This window comes from Erithacus rubecula (genome assembly GCF_903797595.1).
Source record: "Erithacus rubecula genome assembly, chromosome: 26".
NCBI classification, from domain to species: Eukaryota; Metazoa; Chordata; class Aves; order Passeriformes; family Muscicapidae; genus Erithacus; species Erithacus rubecula.
Genome location: NC_136678.1, coordinates 688,642 through 710,619, shown reverse-complemented (window position 1 = coordinate 710,619; position 21,978 = coordinate 688,642). Strand labels below are relative to the sequence as shown.

Genomic DNA, 21,978 nt, shown 5'->3' with positions numbered 1-21,978 from the left:
TCTCACTGGCAATGCAGTAAATTAAGACGCTATCTGCCAATCTACTTCCTTTATGGCAGGTTTCTGGATCCTCTCCCAGAAATCTTCTGGGGTTAGAGGACAAGGTGGGAGCTCCTCAGAATCACTAGAACTTGAGTTCTCTCTAGAGGAACAGGAGTAGGCCGAAACAAGAACATTTGAGTTAGCATTGGGGTCTTGGTGAGGCTTGCAGGCCTTGGCCATGGAGGCTGCCATATTGGACATTGGCGCCGCCATCTTGTGAGGTGTGGCACAGGAAGGGCCTGGTTTAAGATGGCCGCCTTCCAGGGTAGTTTTCCGGAGGAGTGGCCTAAGCCAAAAGTACTCTGATGGATTGACAGAGTTTATCTGGTAGTCGAGGGGGCAGAGTTAATAGATTGATTTGAAGCAGAGGAGGAGGTTGAAGCAGGGTTAGGTGTAGAGTTAGGGGAGACTGACGAGCTGGGGAATCGATGCTTTGCCTGATGCAGGGTTTCATAGGGAGCATGCAGGGTCCTGTTTCACTGAGAGTGGATATAGCTTGGGCCCCACTGAGTCCCAGAATCTGATGTCACCCATGTCATCAGTTGGGGTGTTGGAGGAATTCTTACAAATCCACCTCACAAGCACTTCTAATTCCTTCTTGGAAAAGTCTTTACCATGCTTCTGTGGGATCAACTTAAATTGTCCATATGCACTCTTCTCTACTTTAGGCATTTTGCCACCCATCTTTTTTCACCTCCTTAAGGGCATTAGCTCCTGGGACAGCCCTAGCCTAAACTAGGATCTGTATTTTAAAACACGGCAGTGAAGTGGGCTATGCTGTGTCTAGTGTCCCCAGTCCCACCTGCAATCCACAGGTGTTCTGTCAATGCCCTCGCCGAGCTCCTGGGTGTCCAGTCCAGATCCCTCGTTGACGATTCCACCAGGCCCTGGTGTGGCACCAATCCAGGGGACACTGTCCTGCTACCAAGACTGAGCCCTGAATGTCAGGTCCCTGTTCAGACACCTGAACAATTCTTTTGGGGTGGCCCCCAACAATTCTTTCGGGTTTCCTGATATCGGGGCAGGAGTGGCTACAACAACTACAACCTGGTAAAAAAAAAAGGTACTTTAATAATACGGAAAATAAATGTGGGACGAGGCCCCAAAACCCTAACACAATAACCAAAGGAATGAGGTAACAAGAGGGAGGAACAGGGAAGCACCAGGAAAAGCCACACTGCACTTGCCTCTTGTTGGCTCTGCCCCTGGAGCTGCCTCAGCTTCCTCTGGCTCTGGCCTTTATGATGCCACCTACAGCAGGAGGCTTCCATTGCTCTGCTCCTTGACGATGTGGCCTCAGGCTGCCAAAGGTCCTACAACTCTGCCATGTCCCCAGTGACCAACTGGTGGGAGTTGAGGAGAGAACTTATAGAATTGAGGGGACACATCCCAGCAGCCTCTCAGTACCCACCAGGAGAGGGCCACCAGAAGGCTGCAGAGGGACTTTTCCCCACAGCCTTCAGGGACAGGACAGGTGAAGCTGAGGGAGGGCAGGTTTCAGTGAAGTCTTGGGAAGAAATTCTTGCCTTGAAGTGTGACTGGGCACTGGGCCAGGTTGCCCAGAGAGGTTGTGGACTCAGCAGGCCTGGAGGTGTGCGGTGCATTGGCCCTGGTCAGATGCCAGGTACCCACCAGAGCCGCTCTGTCCCTGCCCTCTGCACCTGGACAGGGCAGAGGAAATAAAACCAAGGGTCCCTGTGTTGAGATAAGGACAGGGAGAGATCCCTCTCCCTTCGCTGTCAAACTGGGGCAAAACAGCCTCAATTTTTGGACATTGATTGAATTGATTACTCCCAGCATCAGAGCAGGATCATGAGAAGCCAAACAAATCTCCCAGTCACTTTTCCCCCAGCCCTCTCTCCTTCCCAAAGTCTCCCTTGTCCTCCCCCAGCGACACAGGGAGATGGGAATTTGAGTTCATCCCACATTGTTGCTTCTGCTGCTCAGGGAGAGGAGCTGGAGTCCTTGCCCAGCTCCAGCATGAGGTCCCAGCCATAGGAGAGAGTTCTCCAGGAACTTCTCCAACTGGAGTCCATCCCATGGCAAACAGTTCTGCACAGCCTGCCTCACATGGGTCACTCTTCCTCAGGGTCAGTCCTTCAGGCTCTCCTGCTCCAGCCTGGCTTCCCCACAGGCAACCAAGGCCTTGCAGCAAACCTGCTTCAGCATGCAGGGCTCCTCCCTGCACAGCTCCATGGGCCCCTGCCAGGACCTTGCTCAGCAGGGGCTTCCCAAGGGCTCAAAGCCTCTCTCAGGCATCCCCCTGCTCCAACGAGCTCCTGCAGGGGCTGCAGGTGGATCTCTGCCCCTTGTGCTCTCCATGGGCTGCAGGGGCACAGCTGCCTCTCATGGGCTGCACGACAGGCAGCAGGGAAATCTGCACCTGGCAGAGTTTGCCCCAAATTTCTGCTTTCTCTGGAAAACTCTGTGCTAAATCCCATCAGTCAGGCATTCACAAGGCAGGGCTTGGGGTGAACTTAGCCCTAAGTAAGGCCCCTGCCCACAGGCTGCTACTGCCTGTGCACCAGCACCCCCAAGTTCTTCCCCTCAGGGAACACCACTGGGTTTGTTTGAGGTCTAAACAGTATTTTTGATGCCTTGATTGGCCTTGGTCACTGCTTTGGGCACCTCTGGCCCCATCTCACTGCCCCAGGACACTCTTTGGCTGGACCTTCTGGAGTGAGCATTCTGGAGTGCCCCCTGGGGCAGAGCCTGGCCTGTTTCAGCCACACTGTGCATGCAGATCTTGCTGTGCAAAGCTGAGCAGGCCCTTCAGTCCTTTGGGAAATGAACCTGCAGAGGGTGAAACTGCCAGGTAGAATTGGGCCTGGCTGGGGAAGCTGAGCCATGCAGAGCAGAGGGTGCCATCCCCTCCCAGTGCCCCATCCCACTGCAGTAACATCTGAGCTGGCACTGAGAGCCATGGCAGTGCCCAGGCAGGCCTCAGGGAATCTTGGAATCACAGGCTCTTGCCACTGGAAAAGCTCCCTGAGAATGAGTCCAACCATTCCTCCAGAGCTGCCACACTCAGCACTAACCCACATCCCCAGGTGCTACATCCACATCTGTCACGTGAAAAGGGATTTTCTGTATCATCTCTGTTGGGAGATTTACTTGATCCTTAGTGTTTAATTTGGCTCAGTGGCCCAGGAAAGCTGAGACTCTTATGCCTGATCAGTCTGCCAGTGTCCCGTTAGGGGGAGCCTTCCCCAGGCCAAATTGCTGCACTGGGGAGTGACTGACTAACACTGAACTCCAGCATAAGGGAGAGCCCTCGGCAGCTCTTCCAATTTTTGACTCTGCAGGAGCTCTTCCTCTTTATCTGAGTTTGTTCCCTGCTGTTGGTGACTGCCAGAACCAGGGAAGGATTCACCCTCACAGTTTACAGAACAACTCTATTTATATAAAACTGTGACAGGTTCTAGTTTGAGCATTGTCTGTGATAGTACCTGTCAGTGTACAATTTGTCAGTGATAGGATCTGACTGCATAAACGTGTTCAAAGTAATCCCCAGACAAGCTCTAATCCTCAATTAAAGCATTCAGTGTGCACAGAGTGCAGTTCTTGCCCAGAAGGTCCTGATGAGGAAGAAGGCAGGTTCAGCCCATTGACTGAGCCCAGCAGTAACCATGGAGTCTTCCCTCACTTTTCCCCCATTCTTAACTTACTTTTTATGTGGTTTCTTTCTGTTTAGGTGCAGCTTGAGTGATTCAAGTCATGCAGACCTTTATATGTAAAATTCTTGGCTTTGCTTTTAAAGACAGTCACAAAAACCACCCCAGTGAGGGGTGGCCATACTTTGGGGGGGTTACCTTTGGGATGGAGGAGTGTGTTAATGATACAATTAGGTTTTAATGAACCGCATTCAGCAGAGGAAAGCATTTTCATCCCAGCTGCTGGCTCAGCAGCAGGACATCTGCTCCTCCCTGCCCTGGCTGGCAGGTGCTGAGCAGTTTCTCAGCCGCAAAGCACCACTGAATTTTCTCCAATATCCAATCTGAACCTCACCTGGGGCAACTTGAGGTTGCTTCCTCTTGTCCTGTTCCTTGTTCCCTGGGAGAAGAGACTGACCCTCCCCTGACTGTAAGTCCCTGAATGGAAAACTCCTGCTCCCCTGCATCCCTGGGCTCTGCTGGTGCTGTTGAGGAGGTGGGAAGGCTGCAGGAGGTGAGAGGCAGAGGGACAGTCCCAGGCAGCTCCAGGTTACAGAGCCCAAGAGACACACCACTCTGTCCCTGAGGAGACTGGGAGGTGAGCTGGGATGGGCCTTGGGGGCTCTACACTCCCAAAAGAGCCAGGTGTCCCTCTGGCACACAAGACATCCTGTGCCAGTGTAGAAGGGGCCAGGCCTGGGTCCTGTCCCCTGCAATGGGGTCCTTCACAAACCTGGTCCCCTTCAGGCCCCTTCAGAGCAAAGATCAGAGGTGGAGTTTCCAGCAGCAGAATTGGGGGATACAGGGATCCTTTCTGAAGCTGACAGGCAGCTTTTAATCAACTTGCTCTGCCTCCTCTGGAGAAGAGAAACAGGAGTAGGAGAGCCTCTGAAACCTGGCAGCTCCTGCTTTGCTCCTGTGGGATGGAGGCTGGAGGGGGCAGGTCTGCCCAAGTCTGCTGCAGGTTGGCATCTGCAGCACCATCTCCTGCACCCTGCCTTAGACACAGCCTCTGAGCCATCTGGCAGAGGCTTCCCACTCCCAAGGAAAGGATGCTCATTCCCAAATGCTGTGGTGACATCACCTCTGGGATATGTCTAATGCTCTACAAAGCCTTGGGGCATCCTGTGTGGGATCCCTGGCCATCAGGAGCAGCTGCAGGGGGTGATGTTTTGGTTGACACTGCTTAACATGAGTGGTCAGTGGGCCCAAGTGGGCAAGGCCAGTGGTATCCTGACTTGTACCAGCCATGGTGTAGTGAGCAGGACCAATGCCTGTCCCTCTGTGCTGACACTGTTGAGGCACATCCAGTCCTGGGGGCAGTTTGGGGCCCTTTATGGCAACAGAGACATTAAGTGTCCAGAGAAGGGAACGAAGCTGGGGAAGGGTCTGGAGCACCAGGAATGGCTGGGGGAGCCGGACAGGCTCAGCCTGGAGAAAAAAGAGGCTCAGGAGGGACCTTCTTATTTTCTACAACTTGTTGACAGGCATTTGGAACCAGGTGGAGATCTGGCTCTCCTCCCAAGTAGGAGGCAACAGGACAAGAGGAAATGGCCTCAAGTTGTGCCAGGAATTTCTTAGCCCAGAGTTCACAGCAAAATTCCATGTAACCTAGTGCCAAAGCTTTCCAGGTCCAGAGGAAGCAGCTCCCTGCTGCCCTCCCAGCCCTCCTCCCTTCCTGCCAGTTTTAGCTGCACAATCCCAGCAGCTGCAGCAGCCTGGGCTCCCCAGCTCCTGCCAGCAGAATGCCTGCCTCTGGTGAGCTGCGGTGACTCGGGAGAGGAGTGGGAGAGGAAGGGTCCCTGAGCCCCAGAGAGCAGCCATCAGGCTCCTCGTGTCAGCTGCCTGTCCTTCAGTACTCTCTTCCATTTGTCGAGGAGAAAAAGGCCAGCCCAGGCCAGAGAAATTCAATGGGAGCCTTTGCCAATGGCATCCTGGCCTCCCTTGGCAATCCTGCCCATGGCCACTGCCATCAGGAGCACTGGAGCATCCAGCTTCCCTCCAGCCTCACCTGCTGCAAGGGCTGGCAGATCCTCATGGAGCACAGATGCCCCAGGGGCGCCCAGGGCAGCAGCTCAGGGTGGGAAGCCATTTAGCCACCAGCAAAATTGTTCCATTCTTCTGACTTCCCCTCCAGGAGCTTCCTGTGTAGCTGCTCCTGGAAGTGGCAGCCTTTTGCTGACCTCCAGGTCAAGGGAACAGAGCACTGATGGACAGAATCTTCCTATGCACTAAAAATGCCTAAGAAAGGGAAGATCCTTTCCCTGTCTGGTGCCACCTGGTCCCTGTCCCTGTGTGGGGTTTGCTGGGATTAGGGAGGGTGTCCCACTCCCCTCCCTGCCCTCCTCCACAGGAAGAGTGGGAATGCCAAAGGGGGACAGATCCAGGGCACTGTTTCCCAAGGGGATGGAGAGCAGGAGTTTGTACCCCAGCAAGCAGCAAATCAGGCAGGGATGAGCACGTGAGGGGACACTCAAGCTCCTGCTGGGATGTGGGGCCCTGCCAAGGCTCCAAGCACGGAGCAGTGACCAGACAGAGCTTTCAGTGTGGGGCCATGCTGCAGGGCCTACACACAGACCACCCTCAGGGTGTAAACAGCATCCCCTGGAGCCTTGGAGTTGTTTGCCACAAGGTCTTGGGCCTGCCTGGGCTCCTGCACTGCCCTGGCATAGAAACACACAGGAAAAAGGGAAAAGCAGCTTTGAAGCCCTGCAGCCACACTTTCTGTAGGCTGCTCTGAGAATGTTTGGGCTCAGAGGGACACATGTGAGGGTACAAAGGGTGTGTGGGACATCAGGGAAGGGCAACAGTGTCTCTGCTTCTGCACTGCTTTGGCCTCTTCACTTCTCAGAGCTCTCCCTTCACAGGGAGCCAGACTCTCACCTGTCCTCCAGCGGTGCTGGGAGTGTTTTCCCAAAACCTCTGCAGCTTTCCTGTGCAGTTTGGGGCTGTGTGTATTTCTCCCCCCTCTGTCTGCACCCAGAGCAGCACTGTTGTGGTGAGTTCCAATGGAAGCCATTGCCAGAGAGTCTCTCCTCACTCACCTGCTCTGCAATTTGTTATGAGAGACTCATAATCCCATTCTGGGTTTGGTTAGAAGGGACTTCAAAGCCCATCTTGTCCCACCTCCTGCCATGGGCAGGGACACCTTCCACTACATCAGGTTACTCTAAACTCCATCCAACCTGGCCTTAGACACTTCCAGGGATCCAGGGGCAGCCACAGCTGCTCTGGGCACCCTGTGCCAGGGCCTTACCACTAATATTGTACAACAATTCTAGCTTGAAGTATTATAAACTCTTTTTTATCAGTGGAAATGCTACAGTAAGGCCTCCCTGGAACCTTCTCTTCTCCAGGAGAACACCCCAGCTGTCCCAGCCTGGCTCCAGAGCAGAGAGGGCTCCAGGCCTTGCAGCAGCTCCGTGGCCTCCTCTGGGCTCTGTGCAGCAGCTCCAGGTCCTTCCTGTGCTGGCAGCCCAGGGCTGGAGGCAGCTCTGCAGGGGGGTCTCAGCTGAGTGGGGCACAGAGGCAGAATCCCCCTGCCCAGGCTGGGGATCAGCCCAGCACACGGGGGGTTCTGGGCTGCCAGAGCACAGCGCTGGGGCACGTTGGGCTTCTCATGCACCAGCACCCCCATGTCCTTCTCTCAGGGCTGCTCTCTGTCCATTCTCCAATCTTCAAACGTCTCTTTTAACTTAGAGGAAAACATTCGGCAGAACAAAATACCGACCGAAACATCTGGGAGGTGCTCCCGCCGCCTGGGAACTTTCAGGGTCCCGGCGGGTCCTTTCCCGCGGTGGGATGGGGGTCCTGTCAGTCGGTGCCGGGGCTGTCGGGGCTGTCGGGACCGGTCCGGCCGTGCCGCCCCCCAGCCCGTGACATCAGTCCCGCCGCCGCCCCGCGACCCGCCCTGCCCCGCCAGCGACAAAAGCGCCGAGCGGCAGCCTCCGAGCGGCTCCCCGCACCGGCACCGGCACCAGACCCGCACCGACACCGTCACCGACCCCCACCCCGGATCTGACACCGAGCCCGGCGCCGGATTTGAAGCCGACCCCGACACCGTCCCCGGCCCGGCCGCAGGTGGGTGCGGGGCCAAGGCGGCCGCCGAGCCGCGCCGAACGCAGCGGAGCCGCCTCCCCTCCAGTGCCCGGGGCTGCCTCCATCCCTCTCTCCATCCCTCTCTCCATCCCTCTCTCCCTCCCTCCCTCCATCCCCCGAGGGTGCCCCATCCCCGCCCGGCGGGAAGATGCGAGGCTGGAGCGGGGCACGGCCCCGCCGGGTTAGCGGGGTGGGCACGGGGGCGGCGCGACCCCCTGAGGCTGCGCCCGGTGCCGGAGCAGCCGCGCACATGGAGGATGCGGAAGCAAGCTCTTGCATCAGATAGACTGAACTCAGTAGAGCTGGTTTCCAGGGAGCCTGAGGCAGCTCAGCTCCGGGCTAGGTCAGTTCCCAGAGGAGATTTGCACTGTGCGCACCAGGCTGGGCACAGGACCGTACACAACTCCAGCTGCTGCTTCCCAACTCTCGGAGCTCTCAGCCCGTGGGTCAGGAGCGCTGGGCAAAGCTCCGGATGCTGCCAAGTCCCTGTGTCAGATCCTCTGTCTCTTGCTGTGTGAGACGGGGCCAGTGCTGAAATAGCGTGACGGGTGAGGCTGGCTTTGGGCACTGCTCCTGCTGGCTCTAGAGCTTGGGGAAAGGTGAGAGGAGAAGCCCTGCAAGGAGCAGCTGTGGTCTTTTGGTCTGTCTGTTCCTGCTGGTGCAGAGGAGCCTGAGGTCAGAGCTCCCCGAGTCTGCAGCTCCTCCCAAGGGGTCGTGGAGGGACAGCTTCGATCTCTGCTCGATGTGAGCAGGGACAGGACCCCAGGGAAAAGCTGGAGGTGTCAAGGGAGTTTAGGTTGGATATCAGGAAAGGTTCTTCCCTCAGAGGGTGCTGGCACTGCCCAGGCTCCCCAGGGAATGGGCACAGCCCTGAGGCTGCCAGAGCTGCAGGAGAGTTTGGACAGCACTGCCAGGGATCACAGGGTGGGATTGTTGGGGGGTCTGTGCAGGGCCTGGGGTTGGATGTGATCCTTGTAGATCAATTCCAGCTCAGGATGTTCTGTTATCCTGCTGGGGGTGAGGCTGGCAAAGTGCAGTGGGCCCTGGGAGGATTCAGCCCTTCCCAAGGAGCTCAGGGCTGTGCTGCTGCAGTGGGTCCTGGGCTCTGTGCCAGCCTCTGCTGTCCCCTGGATCAGGGGCTCTCCAGCCAGGATGGCAGTGCCTGAGCTCTGCCTCAAAGCAGCTGAGCTCGGCTCTGTGCTCCTGGAAGGCAGCACCAAGTGGGGAGCATGGCACCAACTGAGGCATTTCAGGCTTTAGGGAAGCTCAAGTGAGCTCAGTCCAGTGATGGATCTTGACCCCTCTGGGAGTCAGGAGCTTTTCTTAGCACCACCTGAAAATGCTGCTGCTTTTGTTGTGGATGAGGTTGGGGTTGTCCTGGAGGACCCTGCTTCCAAGGAGCCATTGCAAGCCCAGCTTGGGAGCAGTGTGTGCAGCTGTGACTGTGGCTGTGAGAGCCGAGTCTGGCTGGTGGCTCAGCACCGTGCTGGCCTCTCTCAGGCTCCTTCTCTGCACAGCCAACCTGAGGATGACTTGGTGGCAGAATCATTTGACTGCTGGTGGAGTCAAGCCTGACTGCTCTTGGAGTCATACAGTAGATGAGCCACGTGTGAGCATCACTCTGGAGCTCAGACTCTCCTGACCTCCCTCCTATCGTAGCAAAGCACTCAGACATCTGATGTGATTCAGCTCTATCTCCTGGGGCAGTTCTGTGATTTCTGCATGGTAATTCACAGTGTTTTTCCATGTCTCTGAGATCACCAGCCTCAGGTCCCTGTTTTCTTGCTCACCAATTTAACATCACTGGGTCATGCATGACCTTCACTTATCCTTGCTTATGCTGTTGGTGGCCCAGAGTCTCCTCACATCACTGCTCCTCCAGCCCATGACACAGCAGGGGACAAGAGAACAGTTGTGGCTTGCCCCTTGCAGGGCTGCTCCCACCTGTGCCCAGGTGGTGGGACAGCTGCTCTCTGACAGTTCCTGTTGGCCTGGGGCAGAGCCCCCATGGGACTGCAGGTCCTGGTGATGAACCCCTGGTGCTGTGTCCTGAGGCTTTCCCAGGGGATGTTCCCTGGTGTTTCCCTGGTAGCTGGTTCCTCTCTGCTCTGCCCATATCTCATCTGTCTGGGTACTTCTCACTTTTTGGCCCATTTTATGGCCATGCCAGCTGCTCTCTAAACTGGAAGGCACTACTCAGACCCCAGGGCTCTGGGCTTCTCCTCTGGTTTCCTCCCCTTTGACTCTTCCCTTTGCCAGGGCATGAATTAATTCTGCCTGGACTGCTGTAAACATGCGTGTGAGTGAATTTTGTGCAGTACTGATGGTGCTCTTCTGTCATTCACTTGTTTTAATGCTCTCATTGGGGAAAAAAACCCCTAAACTTTTCATATGGGTCAGCACGAGTCTGCTGTTCTTCAGTGATCTCCAAACACAAAGTGATTGCTCTGCAATTAATTACTGTAGCATTTTAGTAGGGCACAGACACGGGAAGATTTCCCAGCTCTTGCAGAAGGTTGAATGGACAAGCTGACATCCTGGTGGCTGCAGGGATGCTCCTCAGAGTGTGATGGGGTAGGACCTGCCCTGCCCTGAGTGCTCCCATGGCCATGGAGCTGCATCCACACAGCCACAGGCATTGCTCCAGCTCCAGCAGTTCCCACCCAGCTGCTCTCAGGAGGGCAGGGTGCAGGGTGTCAGCTTCAGGGGCAGGGACAGGAACACATGGACCTTCTAACCCACTCCAAAAAGAGGATGACTCTGTTTCTGCTGCCTGATGGCTGCATCAGCTCACTGCTTCTCCTTACAGCCAGTGATGACATCCCAAAGCACCAGTACACACCAGTTCCATACTGGTTTATGCCTGGTTGTTCAGTGTAGCTTACACTGCCTCCCAGACTGGTGCAACGCAGCACCTCTGAAATGTGATCTGAGCCCAGATTTTGTAGAAGCACAGACAGGTTTGGGTTGGAAGGGAACTTGAAGGTTACCCAGTGCCACCCCCTGCCATAGGCAGGAGCACCTTCCACTATCTCAGGTTGCTCCAAGCTCCATCCAAGTTGGTCTTCCCCAGAGAGCTGCACTGCTGCAGCACCAGACTCTGGAACTGGGGTTAATCTCCAGCAAGTGCCAGCCTTGGGTGCTTTCTGCACAAGCCTGCCCTGTATCTGTGCTCCCCACCGGGCAGCTGCTGCTAAATGATGGGATCCAGGTCTTGGGGGCCTCTTCCTTTATCTGTAGTGGATGATGGAGTGGCTCCAGGGCCAAGCTCTGCTTGGCACTGAGAGTGTTGTTTGTAGGGCTCTGGGTATGTTTGCTGGGAGTTGTGGAGTTGCAGAAGGAAGGAGAATAATCTTGTTTTTTTGGCAGCCCTGGGTGTTCCCCTTGCCTGTGCTCAGTGAGGTCATTGACTGCAGGACTGTCACCTCCTGTTCCTTATTTTGCATGAGTGGCTTGGAGAAGTGTGGTCACCAAGCATTGCAATTGGGCAAAATATGCAAAGTATTCTGGAAATAGTGCTGAAAGGATTGCAAACACTCTAACATATCTTAAAGTGGCCATTACTTAGGGAGTTGGGAGGATGGATCTGTCTGGATGGCAGTTGTGAGGGCTTTGCTGCTCAGGTCCAGGTGCCCAGAGCAGGGTTCTCCTCTTCCTTTTTTTGCTGCTGATGCCAGCCTATAGCACAAATTTGGTCTCTGTGTGGCCTGCTGGGCTCACAGCATGTGGGGAGTGTGTTGTGGACTAACAGGGAGTTCTCAGCAATTAAATCTTATCTCAGGCTATCTCTCTGTTCAGCTGTGAGCTCTCACATGGATCCCCAGGACAAACTCATTTCCATGGTGTGTGCCAGGAGGTTTTGCAGGGGCTGTGTTTGTGCTTTGTGGTGAGAGTTACCTGCTCAAATCACCTGGCATCATTTAAACTGAGTGGATGACATGAAGCCATCCCATGGTGGATTGAGGAAAATCAGCAGCAAAAGTGCTTGGACTCCTCTTGTGGCAAATGCCAGATGAGCTTCATCCTGAAGCAGTTTTTCTTCTCCTTCAGGCAGCTCAGGGGAAGGTGTTCCCACTACTAATCTCTTGGTTTGGACAGGATAGCCCTGATGTTCAGGACAAACAAAGCCTCTTCCTTCACTGCTGCTGCTCTGGGGGGAACAAAATGTGCTGTGGAGGCAAAGGGGAGCAGCTGGTCCCAAACCATGGGATGCACTTGTGGATGCCCTGGCTCTGGAGCAGGGAGGGCTGACAAGAGGCTGCCCCCAAAACCAGAGATGGGGTCTGCCAGCTGTGCTGGCTGGAAAGGGATGTGTCATTCCTGAGGTGGGATCTGACACAGGGGCTGAAGGGGCTGGTGGACTGGAGGATGCCATGCAGGGCTCAGGGGCTGGCAGGGGTGCTGCTGGATGTTTCTGCCCTCCAAGGAAACTCCTGAACCAGATCAAAGCCCCTCCTGCTCAAGGGGAAAAAACAGGCTCTGGAGTGAAGCAGCCTGTGTCCTTTTAAGGCAATCCAAAGGCTGGGACTGGAAGAACCAGGCTGGAAGGGAGGGATTTGGCACAGTGGGAAGCCCAGCCAGGAACTTTGGACAAGAGACTTCCCAGCTGCTGTGATCACACCCCAAACAGAGCTCCCAGCATCCTGGGAGCCAGCACAGCCTCTCCAGCCCCTGCTCCCAGCACCCTTCACTTCTGTCTGTCCTGCACTGAGACCCTCTATGCATCTGGGTGCTGTGGCCAGGACAAAGTGCAATCAACAAGTCAGTTCTGAGCCCTGTCCTAACCCCTGCCCTGATCACCAGGCTGGGATCAGTTTCCCTTTTCCTGACCAAATAAACTCGCATAGGGAAGAGCTCGACTTCCCCATGACCTGGGAGGTGCAGGGATCTTGCTGTGCCTGTGAGCCCTTCATGCTCCCCCATCTCTGTCTGATGTTTGAGCAGCCCCCAGTCCTGCTGGGTTTAGCACCCACCTCCCCAGATGGGAGAGCCACTGGGACTGGAGGCCCAGGGATGGGGCTTCAGCTGCCTGAGGTGACCCAGGATCTGCTGCAAGGCTTCTGGTGTGCCCTGGCAGACCCAGGTCCCTTCCTCATCTCCACACAGCTGAGCTCAGGGAGGTGATGAAATCCTAAACACATGGTGGGCTGGCAAATCTTCTACTCTGAAAATGAGGTTTGGTTTTGGGGACCTTGTCCTCCTGTTTTGGGGACCTTTAGCTGTTCAGCAGTCAGGAAGCACATGGTGACTTCTGCTGCCTGTCCCCAGATGAGAGGAGGATGGGGCATTACAGAGGTGTTGATGGAAAGAGGCCCCTGCAGACCTCTCAAGGTGCAGCTTGTGCCTATTAGACTCCTCCAAAAAGTGTTTTATTGTCTTTGTAGTAACCCCAGGTTGCTGTTTGATTGCCCTTAGCTTCCTCTTGGCCACACTCAATCGGCCTGGCTCCCTCAGAATCTCCTTGCAGGACTTGGTTGTGTGAATGTCTCAAGGTTTATGATGACCTGGTCTTCACAAGCATCAAGGCCCTTTTGGGCTGGAGCTCTGCTGCTCGTGTAAGCAACTCAGAGTATTTGGTGTTATCTGCAAATCTAGGGGCCTCCTGCTGATGTCTCATCAAACACAGCTCGGGAGGGAGAAGAGAAATAGAAGCATTTACAGCCTGCTGAGGAGCTGGATGGTGGCTTAGGCTGGTGCTCAGGTCTTTGCCCTGCACTGTCTTCTTGATTTCAGGCTCTCCAGGCTCTGTGACTCTGCCTGCAGTGCTGGAGGAGGCTGAGATCTGGAGTGCAGGGAGTGCCTGGGAGGGCAGGAGCTGATGGTGCTGTGGGACATGTATCAGACCCTGGGGTTTGGTGGTGTCAGGGGTCAGCTCCTGTCCCCGGGGCAGCCCTGACTGTCCCCTGCCCTGCAGTGGCTGAGATGGAAGAGTTGGTCAGGGAGAAGGAGCTGGGACTGTGTCCAGGGGTGTGGCAGCTGTCACTCCAGCACCAAGGCTCAGCCACAGTCACCCTGGCTGTGGCATGGGGTTACAGGGGGGCTGTGACCTGAGGAGGTGCCTGGGTAACTCTGAGTGCTACCTCCCAGCATTGTGCTGCCTTCCTCCCTTTTGCTGGCACTGACAGGAGCTGTGAGGTCCCACAGCTCCATGACACAGATTTCTGCTGCTCCTGGCAGTCCCTGGGAGGCAGCTGGCACTGCTGGTGCTGGGTCCCAGAGTTCTACTGGTTCTGCTCGTTGCCAGCCCTGCAGTCTGTGCATGTGTGGCTATGGGAAAGCTGCTGGAGCTCTGGTGCCCCATCCTGGCCCCACAGAGCCCTGCCCCTGTGCCTGACTGTGCTTTCTCCTGCAGGATGCCAAACTGGGGAGGAGGGAAGAAGTGTGGGGTGTGCCAGAAGGCCGTGTACTTTGCTGAGGAGGTGCAGTGTGAAGGCAACAGCTTCCACAAGTCCTGCTTCTTGTGCAGTGAGTACAACCCCTTCCCTGAGCCCCTCTCTGCTTCCTGGGCAAGGGCTCCTCAGGATCTCTCTAAACCCCCCAGCGTGGCAGGAGCACAGATCATCCCAGGACACATGGGCTGTCCAAGCTCTCGGGACTGAGCTCTGCCAGCACCCACACAAAGACTTAGTCTGTCCCTACTCCAGGGAAAGGCCAGGCAGGGCCCTCTGGTCTGTGTCCAGATGTTAAGGATTGGAGCATGAGACAGGGGCTATCCCAGCAGTGGTGGCAGGAGGTGGCACATCCCTTGCAATGCTCAGAGGTGGGGCTGGCTGTAGCCTTCTAAGTGGCTTTGCCATACTGAAAGGTGGCTGAGCCTGGGGAACTGGCATGGAATCTCCTCATGTCTGAGGGGATGATGGGAAGGAGATGTGATCCTCTCCTGGCCCTTGTGCTGAAGATCACCCTCAGCCTGTCTGCAGATCCAGTGTTGCTGAGGGTGTCTCTGGTATATGTTGGGACCCAAGTGTCTCTTCCAGGGAGGGGCAGGATTTGGCTGCAAGTGATGCAGTGCTGAGCTCCCTCCCTCTGCCTGCTCTGCAGGATCCTACAAATACTGCTGAGATCCTGCTGCAAGTCCCCACACACCCTTCCCTGCCTTTGGGGATCCCAAGACCAGTGGTGCTGCAGTGCTGAGAGCAGCTCCTTAAACTCAGGGCTTCCAGAAGACATTTGATTCAAAAAAGATAAGCAGTGTCCTCAGCCTGTGTGGTACCAGATTACTGTCCTCTGTCCCTGGACAGTCATGTATCAGAACCAGTGATTCTCCTGTGCCTGCAGGAGATGAGGCTTGGAGCAACTTAGTCTAGTGGAGGGTGTCCCTGCCCATAGCAAGGGGTGGGACAAGATGAGTTTTAAGGTCCCTTCCCACCCAACCATCTCTGAAATTCTGTGGACAGGAGCACACGTCTGTCTGCTGATGGCTCCTCGAGATGTTGCATCTGCCACAGAGCAGCAGAAATGCATCTCCAGGGTGGCCTTCAGCAGGGCCCCACTGAGGTTTTTGTGTTTCCTCAGCTGGTCCCAGTGCCCTGGTCCCAGCATCACCATCCCATCACAGCAGGGAGCAAAGTTGGGATCTTTTCCATAGGGGCAGCAAGCAGAGGTGGGATTTGGAAACAGGCACAGTCTAGAACTGATCTCTTCCAGCAGGGAAACTCCAGTGCCTCATGGGATGATCCCTGCCAAGCTCCTGTGTCCATCTAGCCTGGCTACTGGGTGCTTCTTGTCCAGCCTGCCTGGGATGCAGCATGTGCAGCTGGATCCAGATGGGAGAGGGGGACAGGGAGAGGAATGGGGGCGCTGCTGCTGTGTCTGTGCTCCCTGTGGTGGAGAGGGTGGCCAGTGTGGCCTGTAGCTCCCTTTTGTGGGAGTTTCCAGGCTGCAAACTCGCTTTGGCTGGTAGGGCTCAGCAGGGGAGTTGCAGAGGCTTTTCCTGGGCAGGACAAGGGTGGCAGGCTGGGTCCATTGGCAGTTGCTCTGCAGAAGGAAATCCTGTTTGTTCTGTGGCCTCAGATAAGGAGGGTGGGGAATGTAGCCCTCACCTCTTGTGCACACAGCTGGTTTGCCAGGGAAAGCTGCTGCCATGGGATGCTGGCACCCAGAGCCCAGGGCAGGCCTCCAGGAACCACAAAATGAGGCTGAAGGTATTGCTTCCAGATGGGAATACATGGCCAGAGTAGGGAAGAAGGTCCCCCCGTATATGTTCATGGGAGCAAGTGCCCAGGGAGTGGTCCTCAGCTCAGGGCTGTTGTCCCTGTGCTTTGCAGGCATTTGTTATGCCATTCCACATGTACCCAGCAGCTCTTCTGTCCTGCCTGTGGCTCTCCAGCTCAGGCTGTGACTCCTGTGCTTCCCACCCTGCTTCCCACTGTTCCCAGTCCATGCTACAAGCTGTGGGTGGTACTCCTGAGTTCCTGCATTCCCCAGTGCTGCATTTGAGCCCCATCAAGGAACTTGAAACCATTATCTTTAGGGGAGAATAACAAACACTTCAACCAGATCTGCCAAAAACCTAATCTAAAAGCAGCCAAGTCTACCACAGTGCATTAGAGCTTAGGAGGTGATTGACTCCTGGCCGTGATCCAGCTGCCTGGGTAGTGCAGTAGAAATGAGCTGGAATGAGCCCCTTGGCCTTGGAAAGCAGAGGCAGCTCTTGTCTAATTGTTTTGCTGAGCAGTTCAGCTCCTCTTGGAAAAACAAAGGGTCCTTAACTCGGTGAGTGCAGTGCCCTGGAATTTCTGCAATGCTCAAACTGGGGGGCTGGGTAAAAAATGTTTCTGTTGCCTCTGAAAGCTCTGTGAGTACAGATGAGGGACTGTGTCAGCTTGGTCTGGAGCTCCAGGTCCATCCAGATGCCACATAAATAGTTCACTGCTGCCTCGGGACAAAGCTCAGGACAAAGCCCTTTGAAATGCCAGTGAAAGTGCCCAGATTCCTTCCTGGTGGTCTGCCAGAGCAGTGTCACTCCAGGGCAATGCAGAGATCCCAGCCCAGGAGCTTGGCAGCTTTGGAACCCGTTCCCAGCTCTGCTCTCTCCCAGCTGGATCTGTTCTCCATCCCCAGCTCCTGCTGTGGTGGGAATGTGTAGCCAGGAGAGACTCTGCCAGAGCCTCCTTAGATGGCAGGAGATGCTTCCCTTTCCTCCTCCTTGTCCCTGCAGAGGCACATGGGGTTCTCCTGGCTGTATTTAGTCATGGAAGGGCTGCCTTCTGCCCCCGCTCAGTTCATGCTGCTCTGGAGAGAACTCTGCTCTGTTTGCATTCCTGTGATATTGAGAAAGGCCAAAAAACTGCTCTGCTGGCCAAGAAGCTGCTGGAAGCCTCGACATTTAAGGTGTGGAAAGCAGGATTGGGGAAGCTGTGTGGCAGCTGCAGCCAGATCTGTTTGGGGCTGGCTGCCAGCACTGCAGACTCTGCCCTAGGAGCTGGGATCCTGCACAGGGTACTGGACATCAGCTGCAGTGTGGGTGCTGGTGGCCTCCTGCTGGCTGGGCAGGGTGTCTCAGAAAGTGCTGGGAAGGGATGTGGCAGCTGTGAGCAGAGCTGGGACAGGAGCTGGTACTTCCAGGACCTTAAGGGAGTTTATAAAGAGAGTGACTTTTTACACAGGCAGATAATGACAGGGCAAGGGGGGATGTTTTTAAACTGAAAGAAGAGCAATATAGATTAGATATAAGGGTGAAAGTTAGATTAGATATAAGGGAGAAAGTTAATTAGATATAAGGAAGTAATTTACTCAGAGGGTGGTGGGGCATTACTTCCCAGAGAAGCTGTGACTGCTCCATCTTTGGAAGTGTTCAAGACCAGGTTGGACAGGGCTTGGAGCAACCTGGGATAGTGGAAGGTGTCCATGGCAACTGATAATCTGAACTGAAGGTCACTTCCAACCCAAATCAGTCTGAGATTCTATGGAAACCTAAAAATCAGCAGAAGGCCTGAGCCCAGCACCAAGCTGAAGCTCTGGGTGGGCTCAGCATGGCCCCTGAGCCTGGCTGCCATCTCCTCCTGTCCCATCTTATACACCACATTGACCCCAGGGCTCAAACACCCAGCTGAGTTAGTGTTCCTCACCTGAGACCCCCCCAAAGCAGGGCAGGACCAGGGCTGAGGTGTCACATGAACCTTCTGAGCTCTGCAGGGGTGACTGTGCCCAAGGTGTGAAGCCCTTGCACTGCCTCGGGTGTGGTGACGGCCACAGGGCTGCTCTTGGATGGCTCGTGGTCCATCAAACACCAGGAAAATCACATTTGCTCACATTTCTTTGCCTTGAGTGCTTCCTGCTGTGGATTTGCAGTGGGACCAGGGCATCCATCCCCAGGCTTGAGAATCCTGCAGTGATTCGTAGGGAAAATTCACCCCCATGGTTTAAGTGCAGCTGCAGGAAAGCAGCACCCAGAGGGTTAATAGAGCTTTCCTTCCCTTAGTATCACCCTGCTGGCTTTGGTGGTTGCTTCCTTTTAAAGCCAGACACTGCTCTTGTTGTGATCCTTATCTGCCCTGGTTTGCATGTGTTCCCTGCAGCTGGATCCTGGCGAGGGTTTCCCTGCTCCTTGAAAGCTGAGCTGTGCTGTCCCTGTGAGGGCTTGTTTCCCCAGCTCATTAGTGAACTCTGGCGGAGCAGCTGATGCCACACCCTCCTCTCTTTTCTAGTGGTCTGTAAGAAGAATTTGGACAGCACCACTGTGGCCGTGCACGGTGAGGAGATCTACTGCAAGTCCTGCTACGGGAAGAAGTACGGCCCCAAGGGCTACGGCTACGGGCAGGGAGCAGGGACCCTGAGCACCGACAAGGGCGAGTCCCTGGGAATCAAATACGAAGAGTGAGTTGGAGCTTTGCTTTTTTGGAGCACCGGGCTGTGGGCACCTTCTCCCCACAGCTGTCCCGTGGTGCTTGGCTGTGCAGCCTGTGCTGAGCTCCCAGTGGTGTCTGTGGGATGCCTGGCCCCTCTGCCCCTCCAGGGAATCCCACTGAGCCCTGTTTAGCAAGTGGGATGGGATGGGATGTGTCCCCATTGCCTGAGCACACCGCCCACACAGCCCTTAGGCTGGACTTTCCGTGGGGCTCAGCTCATGGTTCCTGAAGTTCCCTCACAAACTGGGCTGGGATTTGGGATTCCCTAGTTCTTCCTGCTCCATCTTGCTTCTCTGATGGCGAGCTCTGTGCCCCCCACAGGGGCCAGCCCCACCGACCCCCCAACCCCAACGCCGCCAGGATGGCGCAGAAGGTGGGAGGAGCTGACGGCTGCCCCCGCTGCGGCCAGGCCGTCTACGCCGCCGAGAAGGTCATTGGAGCTGGCAAGGTGAGGGCTGGGGCTGGGGCACAGGGGCTGCATGGTAGGGACACCTTCAGAGGGCTCTGCACCTGCCCTTGGCCAGGGCTGGCCTTGGCTCCAGTGGCCACGTTCACCTAGAAGCACCAAAAAGAGCTCTGGGCGTGTCTGGGAGCCAGGCTGTCCAGGTTGCAGTGCTCTCACAGACTTGTAGATGGAGGAGAAATACATTTTATATTGGATATTTATAGCCCTGCTCAGCAGAGGCCACATGGAGATCCTGCTGTGGGTATGCTAGGAGGATAAGCAGTGCCATGTGCCATGTGTCACTGTTAACTGAAAAGTGCATCCTTCCTTCTGTGCCACAGGCCGGGACGTTGTGGCCAGGATTTGGGGCAGGCAATGAATTCCAGTGGCCAGCACTGCCCACAGGCTGGGCAGGGTGTTCAAACTGTGGGCATGGCTTTGGGGAATGTTCCTGGGGCTGTTCTGGTGGTGCCAGGTCAGCTCAGGGTTGGGTGTGAAGGTCCCTGTCACAGCCCTGTGCCAAGGTCATCCCTTTACCAGGGTTCCTTGCAAGCAGAAAGGGCCCCTCAGCATCATCATTCCTCAGATGGCTTGTGATGGACATGTTGAGGGTCAGCCCTGGGTCAGAAGCTGAATTTACCCTTAAATCCATGATTTGGGCTTCCTGGTTGGCTTCTGGCCCCAGTGTTTACAGGGAACCAAAGCTGGTGAAGCAATTACATTAAAGTAGACCCAGAGAGGATTCCAGAGCATGTATTTCATGTGCTAATGTTTGCTGGATGACTCCATCCAATAACTCCTCCTCCAGCCCCTGAATTTCACATTTTCTTCCAAAAAAGGTTTCATGTTTTCCCAAGTGTTTGTTTAAATTCCTCGGTGAGCATCTCTGGCTACTTAAGGTCTGCCTGAAGGCTGTGAGCTCATTTATCTCCAGGGGACTGCTGGAACCATGGGAGGTTATTTTTAAACACTCTGGTTTTGGCATTTTTCCTGTCTGCCTTTCTTGGAGCTGTGGTTGTGTAGGGCAGTTGTCCCATCCCTGCTGCCACCCCAGACTAACATCATCAGCTGTGGGTCTCAGCTGGACAATGGGGAGGATTTATCTCACTGGTTAAGAGAATACAGTCCCCAAAGAGGGGAGGATTGCTTCTTACAAATTATTGTAGAAATTACTGCACAAATGACTTCTAAGAGTGTTGGCAAAAGGTCTCCAAAACCAAATCAGCACAGGAGCAGTGATCACACCTGCTGTTTCCTCCCTGTATTTTCCCTATGGGGCTGGGAGTTCTTTCCAGGGAAAAGCTTTTACCCCATTCAGAGCTCTTTGCCAGCCCCTTTGGTTGGTACCAAGCCTGGCTGCCCTGTCCCTGGGGTCTGACCGGGCTCTGCTTCTGTCCCACAGTCCTGGCACAAGTCCTGCTTCCGCTGTGCCAAGTGTGGCAAAAGCCTGGAGTCCACTACCCTGGCAGACAAAGATGGGGAGATCTACTGCAAAGGTGAGCCCCACCTTCCCTGCTGGCTTCTCCTGGGCTCTGAGGGTGGGGGTGAAGACCCCTGTGCAGGGACCCGGGGGGAGGGAGGCTGGGAAGGGGTGGCCCAGCAGCTGCTTTTGGGGACTGTGTCCACCACAGAGCTGGAGAATTTCCTGCTGAGCCAGGGCCTCTCTGTTTGCCCAACAAATCCAGCAAACCTTGTGCTGTGTGGGCAGGGTGTGCCCCTTGGGGAGACCCCCCTGCCATGCCAGCCTCACCCGTGTCTCCTTTCCACCCTCTGCAGGTTGCTACGCCAAGAACTTCGGTCCCAAGGGCTTTGGCTTCGGGCAGGGCGCCGGGGCACTGATCCACTCTCAGTGAGCCGCGGGCCGGCCCTGTGCCCGCCCGGGCTCCTCCCTGCCCGCCCGCCGCACTGAGCGCCCCACGCCCTGCAGCCACCGCTGCTTCGCAGCACCAGCCCCTCTGCCCCGCCCCGCCGCCCCCCGAGCTGGGGCTCCCAGCGCTGCTCCCCTGGGGACAGTGTCCTGCTGGGGCAGGTGGCACGGGGCCATTCCCTCCCACTGCAGCGCGGCCCCAGTGGCCGATCCTGCTCTGCGTTGCCCGTCCCGCCGGCCGCGCGCTCAGCCGTGACACCGAGCCAGCAATAAACATCCCAGATATCAAAGCCCGCCCAGCCTGGCCCTGCCACTTCTTGCTCTCTGGGGCTGAGGGGCGCTGGCTGCCTCAGCTGGGGAGGTGTCTGCAGTCCTGGCTTGGACATTCCAGCCCAATGGCAGGAATGTGTCAGTGCAGTTTGACACGGCCCAGCTGGGGGCCACCTGAGCTCTGCTGCTCGGCTGGGATGGACTCCCCCTCTGCTCCCACCAACAACCAGCATGGAATGGTTTGGATTGGAGGAGATCTTACAGCTCATCTTGTTCTACCCTCCACTACCCCAGGTTTCTCTAAGCCCTGTCGTGGAACACTTTCAGGGATGGAGATAACTATTCAAAAGCAGAGGTTGAAGCTGGGAGGCCAGGGACAGCCCTTCTGGGGTGTGTTGGTAGCACCACACATGTTTACCCTCTCAAAACCCCTATCAGTGCTTTTAGGTGGCACTTCTCCAAACAGGCGTGCCCAGCAGTGCCAAGTAATTAACAGCTTTTCACCTACTCCCTGCTTTTTTAGTAGCTTGTGGATCATTAAGCCTCCAGTTTGGCAACTGCCCAGGTTTAATTGGTTTCCATCTCAACTCTTCACTCCCTTTCTGTGATTCTCCTGTTGGACCGGTGGGACAGACTTGATCAGCCTCGCTGCAGCTCAGAGTTAGAGACTCCACAGGGAATTGGGTTTTGGGGTTTTTAAAGTTATAAACATTGTGGTTGAGCAAATGAGATGGGGAGTGTTCTGAGAAGCAC

The 21,978-nt window shown here is 55.6% G+C and overlaps 1 protein-coding gene across 1 annotated transcript; it reads left to right on the top strand.

Moving 5' to 3' along the window:
• Positions 1-7,604: 7,604 nt before the first annotated feature.
• CSRP1 (cysteine and glycine rich protein 1) lies at positions 7,605-21,247 on the top strand. Its single transcript, XM_079327491.1, has 6 exons — positions 7,605-7,775; positions 14,146-14,258; positions 18,443-18,611; positions 18,965-19,091; positions 20,491-20,584; positions 20,865-21,247. The coding sequence occupies exons 2-6, from the start codon at positions 14,147-14,149 to the stop codon at positions 20,939-20,941; spliced, it is 579 nt and encodes a 192-aa protein (XP_079183617.1). The 5' UTR covers positions 7,605-7,775; position 14,146; the 3' UTR covers positions 20,942-21,247.
• Positions 21,248-21,978: the final 731 nt, after the last annotated feature.